At 49.1% G+C, this 20,715-nt stretch overlaps 1 protein-coding gene and 1 long non-coding RNA gene across 3 annotated transcripts; one reads left to right on the top strand and one right to left on the bottom strand.

The window, feature by feature from the left end:
* The first annotated feature begins 1,006 nt into the window (after positions 1-1,006).
* Positions 1,007-18,846, top strand: LOC105855637 (fructose-1,6-bisphosphatase 1-like). 2 transcript variants are annotated; one of them, XM_076008532.1, is made up of 6 exons: positions 1,010-1,156; positions 3,589-3,681; positions 8,810-8,950; positions 10,409-10,546; positions 11,796-11,915; positions 18,403-18,846. In XM_076008532.1, exons 1-6 carry the CDS (start codon positions 1,070-1,072, stop codon positions 18,592-18,594), a joined length of 771 nt encoding a protein of 256 aa, XP_075864647.1. In that variant the 5' UTR covers positions 1,010-1,069; the 3' UTR covers positions 18,595-18,846. The 2 variants fall into 2 exon arrangements, with proteins under 2 accessions (XP_075864648.1, XP_075864647.1); XM_076008533.1 differs by lacking the exon at positions 11,796-11,915 and having other exon boundaries at positions 1,007-1,156.
* LOC142874263 (uncharacterized) lies at positions 7,756-10,068 on the bottom strand. The gene is made up of 3 exons (XR_012922068.1): positions 9,911-10,068; positions 8,724-8,752; positions 7,756-7,840 (listed from the first exon to the last, which is right to left on the bottom strand). It is a non-coding gene; the product is annotated as an uncharacterized LOC142874263 (long non-coding RNA).
* Positions 18,847-20,715: the final 1,869 nt, after the last annotated feature.

The raw sequence follows: 20,715 nt of genomic DNA on the forward strand, positions 1-20,715 counted from the left end.
CGGCACTCACTCTAGCCTGGGCAACAAAGTGAGACTCTGTCTCAAAAAAAAAAAAAAAAGAAAGAAAGAAACTATAAACTATAACTTAGTCTCTGTGTATTCTTTTATTTCTCTCTGTTTCCTATCAATTTCCTTATCCTCTGTGGCGACCCCTATCTTAGGGACTTGGCTCCGTGGGGAGAAGCAGCTGATCTCCTCACGGGCCTGCCTCAACTACTCTCCCCCACATTTATGGGCAAAAATAAAAACAACCCCAAACTTTTTTTACGTATAAAGCACCAATATATATACAGTGATGAACAGATACATACCTGTAGTATTAAAATTAAAATTCATGGGGGAGTACAGTTAGGAAAAAATGTTATAAAGGCTCTTTAGGGGGATCATAATGAAAAAAAGGTTGAGAAACACTGATGTGACACTAAGGTGTGCAGGGTGCCGTGAAAGGCCCTAGGCCAAAAGTCGGATGACAGTGTGTCCTCCTCTCTAGGAGCTATCAGGACGACCACCCTTCCTGTCTCCCAAACCAAGTGTCTTGTTTCCTTCCTTGTAAATCCCACTAGACACTCACCCCCAGTGGGTTATAGGTGCATCTGCACATTCCGGTGGTCATGGCTTATTTTTTTTTTTTTTTTTTTTTTTTTGAGACAGAGTCTCGCTTTGTTGCCTAGGCTAGAATGAGTGCCGTGGCATCAGCCTAGCTCACAGCAACCTCAAACTCCTGGGCTCAAGCAATCCTCCTGCCTCTGCCTCCTAAGTAGCTGGGACTAGAGGCATGTGCCACCATTCCCGGCTAATTTTTTCTATATATATTATTTGGCCAATTAATTTCTTTCTATTTATAGTAGAGACGGGGTCTCGATCTTGCTCAGGCTGGTTTCGAACTCCTGACCTCGAGCAATCCGCCCGCCTCGGCCTCCCAGAGAGCTAGGATTGCAGGCGTGAGCCACCGCGCCCGGCCTCATGGCTTATTTTTTGTGGCTTTTCTTCCCTCTACGGCATTGCTGGCTCCACCAACGTGACAGGTGATCATGTTTAGAAGCTGGATGTCCTCTCCAATGACCTGGTCATGAACATGTTAAAGTCGTCCTTCGCCACCTGTGTCCTTGTGTCGGAAGAAGATAAACATGCCGTAATAGTAGAACCCGAGAAAAGGGTGGGTCTGTACTTCCACTGCTGAGGGTTTTTCTTCCCAGCTTCATAAATGACCCCACTTGCTTGGCCAAGCTGGGTTTCTGGGAATCCCCCTGGATCCCTCCTGTCATCTTTTCACAGATTCTGCCTCACTCCCAAATCCCCCTCGCCACTGTGCACACGGCCACCAGAGCTCCTGCATTGCCATCTCTCCGCTGGACTCCCGCGACTCATCTCCATTTCTAACCTTTCATTGTCCTGTTCAAGGCCCCTCGGAGTCTGGCTTCTGTCGGCTACCTCTTTTGCTACATCTCTGTCCACCAGATGCCCAGTCCGTATGCCTGACCCTGCTGCCAACCACAGCTACTTCAAGTGTCCATCGCCAATTCTCCCATTGCAATCTCTTGGATCCCTGCTGGTTCGATGGCTTCTTGAGGGCAGAGAATGAGTTATTGTCTTCTCTGTCTCCCAGCATCTAGCACAATACCTGGCAGATGGTAGGGGTCAACAACAAATGATGGTAGAGAAAGATTGTTGAATGAAAGAATATATCCAGGTCAGGTGCGGTGGCTCACGCCTGTAATCCTAGCACTCTGGGAAGCTGAGGCAGGCAGATTGCTCAAGGTCAGGAGTTCGAAACCAGCCTGTGCAAGAGCAAGACCCCATCTCTACTAAAAATAGAAAGAAATTAATTGGACAACTAAAAATATATAGAAAAAATTAGCCAGGCATGGTGGCGCATGCCTGTAATTCCAGCTACTCGGGAGGTTGAGGCAGGAGGATCACTTGAGCCCAGGAGTTTGAGGTTGCTGTGAGCTAGGCTAATATCATGCACTCTAGCCGGAGCAACAGAGTGAGACTCTGTCTCGAAAGGAAGGAAGGAAGAAAGGAAGGAAGGAAGGAAGGAAGGAAGGAAGGAAGGGAAGGGAAGGGAAGGGAAGGGAAGGGAAGGGAAGGGAAGGGAAGGGAAGGGAAGGGAAGGGAAGGGAAGGGAAGGGAAGGGAAGGGAAGGGAAGGGAAGGGAAGGGAAGGGAAGGGAAGGGAAGGGAAGGGAAGGGAAGGGAAGGGAAGGGAAGGGAAGGGAAGGGAAGGGAAGGGAAGGGAAGGGAAGGGAAGGGAAGGGAAGGGAAGGGAAGGGAAGGAAATATCCAGTTTTATAAAACAATTGTACTTTTAAAAAAACCTTTGAGATTGTAAGTGCAGTTATCTGTGCTTGCTATCTTTTCCTGTTTCAGATGAACTGGGGACATGAAGGAGAAGAATTGGAAAAATTAATCATAAGGTAAACTAAAGAGGCTGCCGGTCTTGACCTTCTTAAGAGGACGGGAGCCACGGCTGATTAACTTGCTTTACGTCATTCCTAAAATAGTCCTACATACCAGATTCAAATTCACATATTTCTCTACCGGGCCTGTCAAGGTCGTTGGCAGTTTCAGGCATACGACTTGCGTTCGTTGTTCAGTAGTCTCTGTCAGGCACCCCAAACTTCCCTGACTACAGTATGCCTTCTGCTAGGCACGTTCACATTTTCCAGTTCATACTTCCTCCTGTATCAGTGAGGGCGATTTTTTGAGAGCAAGGGGCCAGGAAATCATCTTAATCTGGCGCAGAACATGTAAAAACCCCCTGTTAAAGCGGCTAATTTGGAGATGGAAAATTCCCAGTGGTGTGCTGGTGAACTGGGTCTCAAAACAAACCCACGGAAAATCTCCGACATGGTACTCACCACCGTCAGTGGCTCACACTCTGTGGCTGACTGTGAGCTGCCGGCCTGTCATGAGCAACAGCAGAGCTGGAAGAGGTGTGCACAGTTAGCTCCCGACAGCCAGCATGCCACCGAAACCCCGCTCAAACAGTGAGTTTTTGGTAGTCCCACTGCGACAGAGGGTGACTTCCTTTGAGAATTACACTAGGGATATTGTTGAAAACTCTGCACCCCAACCTCAGCTGACATCTATAAGACATACGTAAGAAATTTCCTGTAGATCTTAATTCTAGGAATGTCTTCACTGCACTTAAGGAATCATTATTATTTTTTCCTTATATAAAGGAAAATGAGTGACTGATCTTGTTTCTCCTCTTCCTTTGGATGCCAGGAAACTCAATCCAAAATTATAATTTGACTTATCAACAATGTAGGAAATTATGATTTATTTATCTATATTCCATCAGCTTTATCTATGTCTCCTGTTCTAAATGGTGTTTTCTCTGTTTAATGACCTTTTGGTATGTATATAAATATATATATTCATTCATTCTATATGCCACTTCATATCTTCCGTTACAGAGTATAAATAAACAAGACCCACATTTCTTGAACTTTCCTCTAGAGTCCCATTTTTACTTCCTTGGTGTATACTCTGTATCTTGTTACAATGTATACAAACTGCCCTTAGTGTGTACTCTCCATCTTGTCACAATACTTTAAAGTTGTATTTCTTTTTCTTTGTTCAGGGTAAATATGTGGTCTGTTTTGATCCCCTTGATGGATCTTCCAACATTGATTGCCTTGTGTCCATTGGAACCATTTTTGGCATCTACAAAAAGGTAAAATACGACATATCAAGCACCTGGTTTTAGATCAAAAGAAAAGTTAAAATTGAACATTCCGTCCTATGTCACTATGGTGGAACAGCCAGAATGTATATCATGAAACTCTGTGAAGCTTGAATGGATTTGTATCTCAAGTCCTGAGTTTTGAGTTTTTATTTTAATTTTATCTTTTTATGAGAGTCTGGGTATTGCTCTGTGGCCCAGGGTGCAGTGCAGTGGCACGACCTTAGCTCATATGACCTCGAGTTCCTGAGCTCAAAATACCCTCCTGCCTCATCCTTCCAAGTAGCTAGGACTACAGGTGTGCTATTTTTTAAATTTTTTGTAGAGACAGTGTCTTCCTTTGTTGCCCAGGCTGTTCTTGATCTCCTAACCTCAAGTGATCCTCTCGCTTCAGCCTCCCAAAGCCCTGGGTTTATAAGCACGAGCCACTGTGTCTGGCCTTCAAGTTCTGAGTTTTCAGCCTTAATTGCAGAATGAAGATCCATTAGGTCATTAAAAGAGAATATAATAGTAAATGTGGGTGGGAAGAGAAGGATATTTCACTTTTCAAGCTATGTCTTTCTTTTATGATGAAAAATTAGATTTTAAAAAAGGAGATAGTACAGGGTAGGTACAGTGATGACACTACATGACCTGAGAGTCGTGAGAGTGTGACAACTATAGAGATTATTTATGTCAATATTGTCCTTTAAATCCTCTGAATAAAGGATCTGCAAACTACTAACCCCAGGCCAAATCCAGCTTGTTGCCTAATTAGTATGGCCTGTGAGCAAAGAATAACAATTTTGCATTTTTAAATAGTTAAAAAAAAATCTAAATGATAACATTTAATATTCCATGAAACTTATATAAAATTTAATTTTCACTGTTCACAACTGAAGTTTTGGTCACATTTATTTGTTTACATATTGCCTTTAGTTGATTTTATGCTACATTGTCAAGGTTGAGTAGTTACTATGGAGACTGTATGACCCAAAAAACTTAAAATATTTACTATCTGTCCATTTGTAGAAAAAGTGTGCTGGGCCCTGCTCTGGCTCTGGTGCGGGCCGTGAACCCAGCCTCTGCCCTAGGCCTTCTAACTGCACGACCTGGGCTATCTCCAGAGCTTCTCTCTCCTTGTTTTCTTTAAGTGTGAGAGTGTGTCTGAGACAGACAGACAGACAAACAGACACAGAGCAGGCTCAATTACATAGACAGGTGAGAAACTGAATGAATATCTGTGGATGCATCATAAAACATTATAAGATCTAAAATATGTCCTCTTAGAGTCAGCTTCTATTTATTTTAGAAAGGAAGCTGTACAGAGTTGTGGCCGAGCCTCTTTCTTCATCTTAATAAATGAAGCACTTAGTTCCACTGAACTCTATTCTAGTTTACAAAGGCATTAACTTAAGAAGTGAAACCCAAATTTGCACTTGGTCTCTAAAAGTGACTTATGGTCTAGTATCGTGCATAATTGCCATTCAAACTTTCAAAAAGTAGAGCCACTGTGGCACAGTTGTCTTTGGTCACTGGAATGTACTTTGCTTTTGTCTTGGGTGAGAAGCAGATCCACCTCAAAATCAACGTGGGTCATAGAAGGTTCTAATTCTCATGCCAGAAAGACAGAGGCAGACCCAATAGTGCACCTATTTACTGAGTCATGCCAAGAAACATACCATTGCTCTTAAAGACAGGGAGGGAGATAATTTTTCTTGCAAAGTCTCAAATCTGTGGTAGAGCAAGAAAGGTTTGTAGCAAAATTCTTCCCTGTGGAGGAAGAGCTCTGCCTAATGCCTTAACCAAAATAAAGTAGCGCTGACGTTTGCCAATCGCATTCTCTACCTTAGCCCCCCCCTCAGAAAACTCCTTTAAGGAAAAAAGAAACAAACCCTAGAAAATTGAGAGACACTGGCTCTGAAAAACAAACAAACAAACAAACAAACAAGCAAAAAGCGGAGCTTGCAACAGCGTCTTGAATTGGGAACGCCAGACACGGTTGTCAGCAATTAGTCTCCACACCCTTCTCAATAAACCTGCAGTGACTCTCTTAAAATAGGGAAAGACACGATGAGTGTGACACAGCCCTCTAAGTCACTTCAGTTCTCACAAGTCTCATTGATTGTTTGAAGCCATTTGAGGGCGTATGGGGCATAAACTTCCACGTGCTGATGCTTCCAAGGAGACCTTTCCCGCCGTCTGCAGAGAAGGTTCTGAGCTGGAGTTGGGCTCCTGGTGCACGTGCTCCCTGGGATAGCGACTGTGACCGCAACAGTGATGGGGCCACGGCCACATGACGCCTGGAAACAGGCTTGAAAGGGACCTGGCAGGGCGTCCCCAGGGCCCACCCGGCTTCTGGCTGGAGACATCCAGGAGGGGCAGGTTCTCCTGAGATGCTGGGCAACCATCACGGTTTGTCCAAATAAGGAGTCAAAATCTGCTCATTATCGCTCATTTGGCCTTTAGAGCATCAGAAAATAAGATTCTTCTACATGTTCCGAAACAGCGTTCCTGGCCCCACCTTCCTTCTTTAAGGTAAATACATCTTTCATGGGAGGTGATTTTTAGACCTCTCCTAGCCTGGTCACCCTCTACGGGACATGCTCTAATTTCCAATGTCCTGTAAAGATATTCAGTTCCCACAACTAAAAACAGAGTTTCAAAGGAACGGTTTGGCTGCCTGTGTGAGGGAAGGCCATTGGTGGCAGGAGTGTCCCCGCACGGCCCCCATGCCTACTTTCTCTTCCAAGACCTCAAGTCTCCAAGAACCCACGGTGCCTTCCTGTGTTCCGCACAGGGCGGTGTGAAACAAAACAGAAACCTATAGCGGGTGGGACAGAGAGGTAAGGTCCAGAGACTTTCTAATTTTACCGAGTGCTTTATGCCATTGCTCCCATTGGGCATCTGCAAAAGAATGGAATTCGTTCCCCCAGAGGAAAGGCATCCTTGCTTAGGGTTTGGAGGAGGGAACTCGTGCATTAGAAGGGGGGGCCAGGCTAGAAAAGAATCCTCTAGGCTGGGCGTGGTGGCTCACGCCTGTAATCCTAGCACTCTGGGATGCCGAGGCGGGCAGATTGCTCAAGGTCAGGAGTTCGAAACCAGCCTGAGCAAGACCCCATCTCTACTAAAAAAAAAAAAAAAATAGAAAGAAATTAATTGACCAACTAAAAATATATATACAAAACAATTAGCTGGGCATGCCTGTAGTCCCAGCTACTTGGGAGGCTGAGGCAGTAGGATTGCTTGAGCCCAGGAGTTTGAGGTTGCTGTGAGCGAGGCTGACGCCACACCACTCACTCTAGCCTGGGCAACAAGTGAGACTCTGTCTCAAAAAAAAAAAAAAAGAATCCTCCAAATCAAGGACTCATTGGAATTATTTTCTCTTTCCCCTGAGTATGTGGGTTGTAGACAAGCGTTACTGCCTATTCCATGCAAGAAAGTGTGAGTGTAAGAGCATTTGGCTACGCATTTCAGGGAAAGGCTGTTTCCTTTTGCACCTTCTGCACAGGCAGGCACAGATGGCTGTGAGTCTCTGGGGGACTTTTCTTGGTGGAGAGCTGGTTATTTGGAGCCTGAGGTCTGGTGAGAGGACAGTTAGAGGCCCGAGTCCTCACACTGTATTCCTGGCTTCTAGGGAAGCTGGTGATCGCTAAAATGACACTCGGACAGGTGGTGCCTATTGACAAAGGCCATTTGTTTCCTTTTTTTTCAAGATTGTGCATTGGCAAAATTTGGGATTAGGGAAAACTCAAAACTTTGGTCCAGTGTATAGTTGCACTGCACTATCTGATGAATATGAACCAAACTGAATCCAATGACTGAACCCAACCCAACCAGGTAACCAGTCAACCTCCCAGATGAAAACCATGAAGAGAAGGGGTGAGGAGTGGGGAAGGAGAGAAGTGGGTTTTGTGATTTTTCTACTTGAGTAGCTCTTAACCTTTAGTGCAGGAGTCAGCAGCGGTGCATGGTGACGTAGTGAGTCTGGGCTGCAGCCCCAGAACATGCATTTCTGGTAAGTATCCCAGGTGACTCTAGTGCAGCCTGTGGCCACCCCTTTGAAAGTCACAGGAAGTAATTACCTGGAATATTTTTGCTGGCATGACTTGCTGCTCCGGCTTCATGATATGTGAATAGATGTCCCTGCTACTCGCGGCTGCTGGAGTCTCTGATGGGGAAGGAATAAGTGAAATCAGGGGAAATTGCCCATTTTCATTTTTGTTCAATTCAAGCAAGAGCATTCAAGCTGAAAGGTTGTTTGGGGCTGTTTTGGGAACCAAGGAGTCAATCAAGCATTAATAAAGGAGAGAGTTGTCGGTAAGAGATCATCGATTAGGAGCCATCTCCTGAAGGTGCTCCCTTCCCTGGGATTAGACAAACTGGATCACACAACCCGGGCGGATATGTTATTAATGGAAACCAAACCAAAACAAAACAGAACGATTAGCGTGTACGTCACATCCTAAGTATAAGTACTACTGTGTTAATTGTTGGTGTGTGTGCACGTGTGCATGTGGATTCGTACTGGTTTGTGATGTAAAATGTGTTTCTTATTATGGGTCATGGTCAAAAAATTGGAGGGCATCTGCCCTCCCCTGTAATGACTCTGGGGAGATGCTGTGAGTTGCTGTATTTCTGAGAATTTCCTTGCTGTGTGAGTGATTCCCACCACGCCGCTCAGCGGGGCTTGCGTTGCAATTGGCAAGAGCGCATGAAATTGATTTCCTCACCAGACTCTCTGCCCTGCAGCCCAGCGCTAATTTGTTTAAATAAAGATGCGGCCTGCAGGTGGAGGACAGTGATGCCCATAACAAGGTTAAACCGGTGGGAGCTGGCAAGAAGGCATGCTCCTTTTTGGAAGCGATAGTGCAGAGATGAGGGAATATCAAATTAGACAAATTGGAGGAGGACGCTGATTGGAAAGAAGGACCCAGATGCAGGACATCCGGGGTCTGGTGGGAAGGAAGGCTGCCGTGGTAATATAATCAGGATGTTGCCGCTGTGCGGAGGAAGGCCCCTCTGGAAGATGCCCTATTTCATTAGGAGCGTACCTTGATGACGCCTCCTGGCAATGGTTGAACTGGAGAAAAGAAGAACACAACAAAACAAAAATGTCTTGTTTTCTTTTTTGCTCTAGAAGTCAACTGATGAGCCTTCTGAGAAGGACGCTCTGCAGTCAGGCAGGAACCTGGTGGCGGCCGGCTATGCCCTCTATGGCAGTGCCACCATGCTGGTGCTTGCCATGGAGTGTGGGGTCAACTGCTTCATGCTGGACCCGGTGAGAGACCTCGCAGGGCGGGTGCTCGGCTGGTGGCCGTGGGTGACCGTGTTGTGCGTGTGGGGGTCGGGGCTGGCAGGGGCAGGTAGAGGTGGGAACTGATGCCCACGGAGGGACAGAGATGAGGGTGAGGGGCGGGGTGGGGAGGGGAGGTGGAGAGACGTTGCACACATCATGAGGAGGTTGCGGAGGTGAGAAGTGAGATCCGTCCAGAGCAGAAGAGGGAGTCTTTGCTCCAAGTCGAATTCCTCAGTGCAGCCATTACTCAGTGAGTGCAGGGCTGGCGATTCGTGTGAACCAGCGAGCGGGCTGGGCCGGGCGGGCTGGGGTGGTGCGGGTCGCTGGGTGAGCTGAGAGTGCAGCGGTTACTGTTGGGAAGAGGGGCCCAGCTTGCCAAGGTGTCCAGAGGTTCAGGAAACGCTGGATTTTAAAACATGCAGTGTTTCTAGATGTGTAAAACACTGTGTCAGCCGAGCAAACACGGTTAGGGCCAGATGGGGGCTGCAGACGGTCTGTTTGTCACCCACTCTATCCACCTCTGGCCTTTCCACCCGCCTCATTCACCACGAGGTTGTTTTCCTGAGGTGAAAAGGTGACAGGTGTCCCAGCTGAATCCCGAATGACATCATTTCCTCAAAAATGGCCCAAATGTATTTGGTGTTTACATGCACACAAACCTTCCGTCAACCCCTGCAGTCACGATAAGGCTTTGATGAACTAATGGAAGTAAAAATAAAGAAGAAAATGAAGGTAATTTCTTAGTCTACCTTGTTGAGAAAAGTCACCTTACAGACAAGAGCTCATGTGAAAAATGTTCATCAACAATTTTGTTTGGTGGATAATTTCTTCCACATAACCATTAATTTGTGTTATTTATGTATTCAGTTAGACGACAGTTTCAACAGAGCAGGTAAACTGAGGGAAGTCATCTCATTAAACACTGGGCACAACGAAACCCACCACTGAAACAGACTCCAAAGAATAATCTTCAACACGCTGGCACATTCTTTACGTGCGTGGTCCAGGTTCCCAAGGGGAAATGAATTGGATTTACAAATGTTGAAAGTTTGAGCCCCGTCCTCACGTGGCCCTAGCGAGGCCCCGTAGGCACAGGGCGGTCGCGGCTGGCGGCGAGAGCGGCACGCAGCGGACGCTCTGTGGGGCTGCGCTGGGCGCGTGTGCGCAGGCGCGTCAGCACGGCGACCTTTGTCCCACGCACTCTCCCAGAGCCGGCTTTCACCTCCTCCGGAGCGTGGGCGCTTAACAAATACACAAGGGACCGGTAACGGCACCAGTTAAAGTCCCCACACGCGGTGACTCCAGGGGAAATAGCGGCGGAACCGGAGCAAAGTTCCGTCCGAGCGCAGGACGCAGTTCGGGAATCGCTGATGGCTGCCGATTCGTGCCTCGCCAGGCATTTGCTCGTCGTCGCCTTACCTGCCCTCTGTGTCTCTCAAGGCCATCGGAGAGTTCATTCTGGTGGACAAGGATGTGAAGATCAAAAAGAAGGGCAACATCTACAGCCTTAACGAAGGCTACGCCAAGGACTTTGACCCCGCCATCGCTGAGTACGTCCAGAGGAAGAAGTTCCCCCCGGTGAGTGAGGGGCGGCCGGGCGGGGCGGTTCCAGGCACCGGCACCAGGGGCAGCTCTGGGGGAGGCGGGGTCCCCTGAGGGGAAGGGGACCCTGGGATGGAGGGGCCTGGACCTCGTGTGGGACTCTTGAGTTACGTGGAAATCCATTGACTGAAGATTCACCTTAGAGGTGAAAGAAAGCAGGGATGGAAGTGGGTTGGATTTTGATCTGCACTGAGCCCATGATTAAGTTCTCATGTAGGTTCTGGGCTCTGAAATTCTTGCCCTGAGGTGTCAAATCAGAGCGTGTATCTTGGCCATCGACACTTTCTCTTGGCAGAAGAAAATCAGGATGATAAAGTCAACCAGATGCATGAGTGCCTGGCAGTAAAACAGTTTCCCTCTGGGGGCCCTGGTCCCAGAAGGCACAAAAGGTGGTTCTGCCACCCAGGCCCCTGCCATGGGGTGTCTGTCCCTCCTGCCCTCCTGTCCAACATGGATTTATCAGTCGTCCCGGGAATGAGAGTGTCCACCTTGGTATCTCTCTAAGGAGGTTGCAATTTAGTGACTACGAAGAGAAGAAATGGCTGGTCGTAGAGGTGGCTGTATGTGGCAATATCTGACTTTGTCATACCTTTGCTTAAAAGCCACTGACACCTGTTTTCTGAGGATGAAGCTCAAATGTTGTTTGCATGACATTTGAGGTCCTCAGAGCTGGCCCCAGGCTCTCTCTCCAGCTTAATCCTCTCTCCTTTCACTTTCCGGAGAGTCTCCTCCCGCCCCAGCCCTGCACACACTCTCTCTAGTCCTACAGGCTCCTGGGACAGCGGCCCCGTCACGACAGCGCGTCCCTGTCCTCATTGCCTGTGCGTGTGCTGTGTCCTCGCCTGTAAAATAGACAGCCCCCCCTCCCCCCCCCCCCGCGCAGCTCCTTGGTGCGGCAGAAATCCTTCTCAACCCTTAAGGTGCTACCAAATGGCACAATCTTTGTGATGCTGCCCGAGCCCCATAGCCAGAACCAACCACAGCCTCCCTGGGGCTTCCTCAGGTGATTCGGCCCATTGTGAGATGCAGAAGAGGCTGTCTCCATCGTTCCATTTTCTTCTTCTTGGGAACAGGATTCTCACTCAACACACTTCTTAGCGCAGCCAAGCACATACCTGGAAGGTGCTCATTGAATGACTGTGGGATCAAACGCACACAGGACACAAAGGGAGCTCGCGTTCTTTATTTTCTGCAGCACTGACCAATGCTGGCCTTGACCTTGCAGGACAGCTCGGCCCCCTATGGCGCTCGGTACGTGGGCTCCATGGTGGCCGATGTGCACCGCACTCTGGTCTATGGCGGGATATTTCTGTACCCCGCTAACAAGAAGAGCCCCAAAGGAAAGGTAAGCACCTGTGTCGCGTCCGCCTCGCCAGCAAGGAAGACGTGGCAACCGGAGTTCTTCTGACAGTGCTTTAATGGGGTTCCCTTTAGACTTACATGATGCGGAAGACCCAGCCCGGCAGCGCGCAGGCTGCTATATACCCAAGAAGCACAACCCCTAAGCTGGGATAGGCCGCTCAGCTGTCGAGCCACCAAAACATTAGTCCATAGCAGGACCCTTCGTTTGCATGCTTGCGCCACAGGGCAACCGACAATTGCGCGTGCGCTGAACTTGTTTGCTGCTCTAGGCAAAGCCGGAAACAGGCGCCAACTTGTAATGGCGTTGACACCGCGCCCCACATCTCCCCTTGTTTTATTAATTTAATGAGAGCTGAGCAACCGTTCAGCACCGTCCTTCGACCGTGCGATCAAGGTTGCAGAGCCTCACTTTCACCAGCAACCACCTAACCTCGTGCAATGAGCACAACTCAGAGGTATGCAAAGGCTGGCTGTGGGATAGGAGACATGCCTTATTTGGTGCAATGGGAGAGACCCCTCAGAGTGCAAAGGCCATGTCTACTAAAATACCTGGGGGTAGGAGCGGGTGCAACCCAAAACTAGGCTAACCTTTTAGCATGGTCAACCACACCTGTGCAGACTGTCTCAGTTCAAGCGCAGCAAATGTCTGTGCCAATACCACATGGTCCGTGGCTGCAAGACCGAAACAGAGTCATAGAGCTAGGAGCTTCAACAGGAACAGGAATGTATCTAGGCAAGCGGGTAACAATGGCAGAGGGGTGAGACATGGCATTCCAACACAATGTATAATTGCACGTATTAGAGGAACAGTTCACATGTGTACCAGAGGGTTTTTTCGTGGATACCACCCAGATAAACGGGGGCCAAACCCAGACAGGTATAGGGGCAAAGGTCTCGTTTCGCCCTCCCGCAATCACCCTCACAGAACCTTTAAAAGAGTCGCTAAGATTCCATGCGAAACTAGCATTCCTTGCCATACCCCCAGCCACCAATGGACAGGGGAGCCAAGTCTGTGCAGCTTCCGTTAACCCCACACAAAACACAAAGTCCCCTTCAAGGAGAAGGATCTATTTCCCTCCAGTTTACTACTCTGCGTGTCCAACGGCAGGTACGCAGTGCCCAGGGAAACATTAGTAGAAAAGAAGCGAGGGAAAATTGGTGAGTTATGTGTCGCAGGCATCGGCAGGGGAAGCACTGACAGGATCCCCCAGCGTGGCTCCGCTGCCATCCTCGCGATCATCCATGCTGTCGTCAGGAGGAGTAGCCAGCACGTCTTCATGCTGCTCCAAAGGCTGCTGCTCCAAAGGCTGCTGCACCGTTCTGGTCAGCCGCGTGGGCACCCAGATGGGATTGTCCTGGTCCTGTGGAAAAATACAAATAGCTCCCCTGGATCTCATTAACACTGGATCCGGGCCTTTCCATAGATTAGACAACACATCTTTCCACTTCACTAATTCTTTCTGTGGCGGAGCAGGCGTGACATGCCTGTCTGCTGCCGAACGTCCCTTGACATCTAAATTTAAAAAATTTAAAGTAAAGAGAGCAAAGGAGAGGCGTCCTTTGGGTGATAGCCCTAGCTGTAGGGCATCTCCCCCTTTTTGTTTTTGTAAGTACATTTTGAGCGTGCCGTGAGCACGTTCCACGATGCCTTGCGCTTGAGGGTTGTAGGGAAGACCGGTACGGTGCTCCACACCCAAGCGAGTGCAAAACTGCTGAAAAGATTTTGAGGTATAAGCCGGGCCATTATCTGTCTTAATAACCCGGGGCTTGCCCCAGGCTGCCCAAGCTTCTAGGCAGTGAATGATAACGTAACTTGCCTTTTCTCCAGCCAGAGGCGTGGCATGAAGGACGCCTGAGCACGTGGCAACAGACACGTGAACATACTGAAGCTTCCCAAAGGATGGGACATGAGTTACATCCATTTGCCACAGTTGTAGAGGACGCAAACCCCTAGGATTCACGCCCGCATGAACAACAGTGCGATAAGGAGCACAATTTGGACATTGCAGTACAATCTCACGAGCATCTGCACGCGTGATGTTGAACTTAAGTCGTAAGGTTTCAGCTGGCACATGATAAAGTTTATGAAAGTCTATGGCGGCGGCGTGGCCATCAGACACCCAGAGGGCACGAGTGGCGTGATCTGCCATAGCATTTCCCGCAGCCATAGGTCCAGGTAACAAGGAATGAGCTCTGATATGCTGAATGGAAAATGGGTTTTTCCTGTTTTGAATAGTATTCCTAATTTCTGTAAATACAGAAAAGACAGTACTCTTGGCAAGAATGTGAAAGGAGTTCTCTAACTGTTTAACTGCGTTGACCACATAAAAGGAGTCTGAGATGATGTTGATAGGTTCAGTGATGGTACTGAGAACCAGACCGACTACGGCACACTCTACTAGCTGAGGAGAAGAATAAACTGTTTTGTATACACCTTGTCCTGAATGACATAGCTCCCAATACCCGTCTTAGAGCCATCGGTATACACATCCAAGGCATCAACCAAAGGTTGCAGCGAAGTTACTCTTGGGAAAATAAGCTCGTTCCTCATTGCAAACTGCAACAAGGCATGTCTGGGATAATGGTTGTCAATGCTCCCTGGGAAGGTGCATCTCAATATGGCCCATGCATCAAGAGTGGCACATAAGGTGTTTACCTGATTGGCAGTATATGGACAAATCAGGCTATCAGGGTGACGCCCAAAATGGGACACAGCCAAACTAATACCCTTTAAAGCTATCTCAGCCACACAGGTAGGATAATGGCCAATCACCTTTCCTGGAGAGGCTTGAGGATGCACCCATAAAAGGGGGCCATCCTGCCAAAGCACTGCCGTAGGGAGCGTGGGAGTAGGGAGTACACAGAGGGAGAAAGGATCATGGTGTTGAATGCGCACTAGTTGCGCCTTTTGAGTGGCTTCTTCTACCTTATGAAGAGCCTTTAGGGCCTCAGGAGTCAAAGTTCTAGGAGACGTGATGTGTGAGTCTCCCTCTAGAATCTGAAATAATGGCTTCAGTTCTGCTGTGGTAAGACATAAAAAAGGTCGAAGCCAATTGATATCCCCTAGCAGTTTTTGAAAATCGTTTAAGGTCCTCAAAGCATCTCTTCGGATGGACAGTCTTTGAGGCACAATTTTGTCAGGGAGAATGCTACTACCAAGAAACGCGCCTACTTCTCCCTCTTGCACCTTTTCTGGAGCGACCAGCAAGCCTTTTCCTTTAAGTGAGCCTGAAGGGACGCATAAGCTTGGCGAAGTACGCCATCATCACAATGACACAAGAGAATATCATCCATATAGTGTATAATTCTTACCTTTGAAAACTTCTGCCTAACCGGCTGGATAGCTGAGGCCACATAAAGTTGGCACATAGTGGGACTGTTAGCCATGCCCTGAGGCAAAACCTGCCATTGATATCTTGCATCAGGCTGCTCATGGTTTATGGAAGGAAGCGTGAATGCAAATCTGCTTTTATCTTGTGGGTGCAGGGGAATAGAGAAAAAACAGTCCTTGATGTCCAAGATAATTAGACTCCAATGTTTAGGCAAAGCTGAGAGAAGGGGCAGTCCTCTTTGAACAGGCCCCATAAGCTGCATCTGGGCATTAATTGCTCTAAGGTCATGCAACAGTCTCCATTTACCAGACCTTTTCTTAATCACAAAAATAGGGGTATTCCAAGGAGAATGAGAGGGTTCAAGATGCCCAAGAGTAAGCTGCTCTTGCACTAGATTATGGGCCGCGAGTAACTTTTCAGAGGGTAAGGGCCACTGGGGCACCCACACTGGCTCCTCTGTATTCCAGGGTATGGGTAGAGGATCCCCAGCGGCGAGCGGCCCCTAAGAAAAACCCAGCCCTTCCCAAGGCGGGGCATGCGGAGGTGGGCGGTACCGCTCACAACCGACCGCTTCCTGAAAAACTGGTTCCTCTTTCTTTTCTAGTTCCTCATCTGACTCTGGGCTACTGTCGCAGTCTGACTCAGAGTCAGCAGTGTCAGATAAATGTAGATTGTCAAAATCTGGTAAGGGGTCACAATTAGGCAGATCGGGCTGCGCTTTCCCTCCCTGCATTTTCCTTTTTTGAGCTCTATATTCCTTTTTTCCACCTTTTACCGCGGTCCCTCCCCTACTGCTTCTCTCCGAACTTGCGTCTTGCAAATCATTTAATGCTCTTTGGCTAGCCGCTACGCGCGGGCCTGAACTCTCATCATGCAGACACTCCATAATTAGGTTGTGAACAAGGAGAGTGCCTGGCTTTAAAAGTCCTGCGCCACGAAGGTCTCGCCCTAACTTCTCCCAAGAGGGAATAGTCAAGGAACCCGAGTGGAGGAACCAAGGAGCTACACGGTCCACCTCCTTCAAAAATTTTATGAGGGTCCTTTCCTCACAGTGCACTCCTTGTGATGCTAAGAGGTTCTTAATAGGCCACAAAAAGCGCCGCAGCGGAATATTACCCATTTTTTGGAAGCAGGGGAGTTTTGGCCGTCCCACACGCCAGTTCTGAACTCACCTCTGTCGAGGTCGTCTCCGCTGGTGCTTCAAAGTTGTTTCGGTTCCCGGGTTTCGGCACCACTTGTCGCGCCCGCCTCGCCAGCAAGGAAGACGCGGCAACCGGAGTTCTTCTGACAGTGCTTTAATGGGGTTCCCTTTAGACTTACATGATGCGGAAGACCCAGCCCGGCAGCGGGCAGGCTGCTATATACCCCAGAAGCACAACCCCTAAGCTGGGATAGGCCGCTCAGCTGTCGAGCCACCAAAGCATTAGTCCATAGCAGGACCCTTCGTTTGCATGCTTGCGCCACAGGGCAACCGACAATTGCGCGTGCGCTGAACTTGTTTGCTGCTCTAGGCAAAGCCGGAAACAGGCGCCAACTTGTAATGGCGTTGACACCGCGCCCCACACACCTGCCCTGGGGGTGAGTGAGAAGCAGTAGATTGCATTTTCAGCGTGAGTGACTTGATTTAGGAAGAAAGAAAAGTTGTGGTCGCTGTTAAGCTCCTTAGTAAGATGCTAAGGATGTCTGTCGCATAGTCTTTTCTAGACTAAATGTTAAGCCAGGTGATACCAACTAAACACAGAAAGGGTCTCTCGAGAGTCCTTCCAATGCTGTGGGAAAAGAATTAATGGCCAGGAGGGGACTAAAAGCCCATAAAGCTTCCAGCGGGCTCGTGGTCTGGCTGGGGCAACATGAATTCCATTCATAAAGAGAAACGAAACCCCCAGGCTCATGTCCAAGGCAGCAGATCAAATATGTATTTCACAGGAGTTGTCTTTGGTTGCCTTCAAAAGGCTTAGAATAGAAATAGCCAATGAGCTGACACTTGCCACTTTGACAAGGATACCTTTTAGGGAAGGAAGGAATCTCTGGGAAAACCTAGAACTTTCAGGTGAGCTGTTAGCACTGACCCCACCGGCCCGTGCCCACGGGGCTCCCAGCAAGCCGCTGCGGGCTGGGCTTTCTCCCGGGGCTAAGGGCGCCCGCTGTCCTTCCCACAGGGTGGCAGTGCCTCCTCCTCGAGTATTGCGTCTGCTTCGTACTCCCCAGTGGACAGATTGCCTCTTTTTTTTGTTTTAAATGTGAGAGGAAAACAGGACCAGTAATACCCCTAAGATAGTTAGAAACCCATATATTTTGGTTATATTCAGATCTCTGCTGCATAGGCGTCTGGTCCACTGAAAACATTCGTATTTCCTTAACACACTGCTTCTGCCGCAGCCGTCTCCCACACCCCGGCCCAGGCGATTAGCCGGCGCTACAGCACTTTCCTCTAATGCCTCAAAAAATTGTTCCCGAACACAGTTATTGAGGCTCCTCCTTTTTTTTTCTAGTTTTTCAAATTTGGCCGTGACACCTACATGGAAAGAGAGCCAGGAAACACCTGCAGAAAGCTGTCACTCATAGGCAGACTGCATGAAAATGCACACGATAAAGAGTTAACATTCAAACGTAAATGCCAAGATGTATGACATACTAAATTCCAACCCTCAAGCCTTAGGAGAGCTGTAAAAGGAATGCGCACAGTCGCAAACAATATTACAGTGTTTGGAGAGCCAGTCTGCTCTCCAGATGTCTGCAGCCAGACACTGCCGTGGGTTTCCTAATGCTTCTAGAATAGGCAAAGCTCCATCCCAAACACACAGAGTCACTCATGAAGTCCAGTTTCCACGCTGTAAGGAGAAGAAATTCATCAGTTCTGCCAAAATGTCATTCCGTGCCGAACCCAGGTGGGCTGTCTCGCATTTGCATCAGATAATCCATTGCGGGCTCTGACTTGACGAATGGCTGAATGGAGCCTGATGGGTAACCGTCTTGTCTCAGATGCAACCCGGGCTGGGAGGGAACTTTTGCCACCCTGTAGTAGGAGAGAGAGTGACAGTTACTCCCAGGGGCTCTGCACTGCTTCGCTGTAGAACAATTGCCCTCTCTGTGTAACGCCATCTGGTGTGACGACCTGCTGTCGCTCTTGCCTTCCAGCTGAGACTCCTGTACGAGTGTAACCCCATGGCCTTCGTCATGGAGAAGGCTGGGGGATTGGCCACCACTGGCAAGGAGGCTGTGCTGGACATCGTTCCCACTGACATCCACCAGAGGGCGCCAGTCGTCCTGGGGTCTCCTGACGACGTGGGGGAGTTCCTGGAGATTTACAAGAAGCACTCTGCCAAGTGAGGGGCGGGCCTTGCCCACTCCAGCAGGATCGCCTTCCCTCTGGACCTCTTATCTCGCAGGGCGCTCCCTGCTCCGGCCGGGCATCCTGCGTTCCTAGACGTCAGAAATAAAAAGTGTGGCTACTTTCATCATCCAATGCCGTGTAGCGCCTGGTGCTACCTACGCAGTGTTGTCTCGATGCTGTCAGTGGTGGGCGAGATGTACTCTGAGTGGATGGAGGAGAAATAAAATATTTTTCCTTTTACAGAAAAAGGCCTTCATTGCTTTGTGCCAAACGATGATGATGGTGATAATGACAGCTAAGGTGTGGCCAGGTGTCGTGGCTCACACCTGTAATCCTAGCACTCTGGGAGGCTGAGGTGGGAGGATCACTTGAGGCCAGGAGTTTGAGGTTGCTGTGAGCCAGGCTGACGCCACGGCTCTCTCGCCCGGGCAACAGAGCAAGACTGTGTCTCAAAAACAACCCCCCCCCCGCCCGAGCTAACATATATAATATTAGGTGACTCATTTCATCTTCCCAACAACCGTATGGATTAGACACCATCAATGATCTATTTTGTAGATGGCGAAGTGGAGTAAGGACTGGGAGGTTCAGGACTGTGCTCAAGGTCTCCAGCCAATGGGCGGCAGAGCTGGGTATGAACCTGGGTGACGTGGCCACTGAAGTCTGAGCCAATGCATTGCTTCTGCTACGTGTGGTCCCACCCAGGCCTGGCTGTGCAGAGCTGACCTGCCCTCCCAGCAATGGGACAGCGAATAGCTCAGTGACGGCTCCTCGGCATGACTCGTGGCCTCCCGTACGTGGGTGTGACTGTCTGAGTCACAAATGAAGGTTCACACTGGCACCCACTGGTGGTTTTTCTATGCAAGCACAGCACTATGGTGAACTCACAAAGCCTAATAATTCTTAGGATCTAGTTACCATCAGGAAAAGGATTTATCATAAGAACAGGATTTAAGGAAATACAATTTGTTTCAAGCAAGTATGTTTCTCATGAAGCTCTGTCTATGAACACTTTCTCCCTCGGCTAACCCTGACCAGAGTCCAAGGTGATGGCAACTTTTATAACAAATGGGCCCTTTTTTTTTTTACCTCTCGATTTTAAAATGTATCTATCTGCTTATTTCCACTTGGCAACTGAAAACAGGTGTCTGTGTAAATCCTGCTTCTTCCTCTCCAAACACTCCCATTCATTCCATGTTTTTCCAACAGGAAGCAGTTTGACCTTGAGCATTGGATGCGCTTCTGTCCACGGACCAGGCCCAAAGCCAGTGTCTCCCGCCCTCCAGCTGTGGCAGTCTGTCAGGAAAGTCCCCTGACCCCAACGCACCTTTGGATTTTTAACCTGCTTGTAACTCAAGCCTTTGGGTCTGAAAGCACCGAGGGAGACACGGCTTTGGGTCTGGGAGCCTTTTCCCGTCACTGGGATCACTACAGAGAAACAATCCTGCCCACCCGGTGCCGTCAGGAAACCAGGCAAAATGACAGAAGACGCCTTTGCTCTGCGCTGTCTGTGTGCTCTGTGTGGTGTCTTTGGGTCCGTTGGGTCATTCGACACAGAGGTTTCAACTGACGCTTGTTTGCAACCTGCTGTGACGTGTGAGCCTTTCTCCTTCTCCGAGTGAGACACACACAGACCCACAGAACAGCGGCACGAACAGCGATCCTCCTCCGATGCTCCTTAGACCCTCAGCTGGACTTGACCTTGGGCTTCTTAGCTGCCTTCCTCGGACAGGTGAAGGTGAGGGGATGCATCCCCGAGTGTCTCATACAGACAGACAAGGCAGGAGCTCGGGCTCTACAGTGTCACACTGCTCCTAAGACGGAGACCTTTCCTGCCTCGGATCGAAACACTAAAGCTCCGTTCCCCTTGCAGAGGGGAGCAGCCTCCTCTACCCCAGCCGGTGCGTGGCTGCGGGGGTCTTGCGAGCCCCAGTGTCAGTGTGGGCGGGGTTTGTGAAGAGGCCCCACGCCGCCCCTCCCCACCCGCAGGTCTGCTGTTTGCTCTTAGAGGCTCCGCAGCCAAACCCCTCACCTTCCACGTTAAGAACACACCCGGCCTGAAAACCCAGTTCTAAGCACTCTGAAGCAAGTCCGCAGGGCAGTGTCTGCACAGCGTG

Source organism: Microcebus murinus, chromosome 12 (assembly GCF_040939455.1).
Source record: "Microcebus murinus isolate Inina chromosome 12, M.murinus_Inina_mat1.0, whole genome shotgun sequence".
In the NCBI taxonomy this organism is placed as follows: Eukaryota; Metazoa; Chordata; class Mammalia; order Primates; family Cheirogaleidae; genus Microcebus; species Microcebus murinus.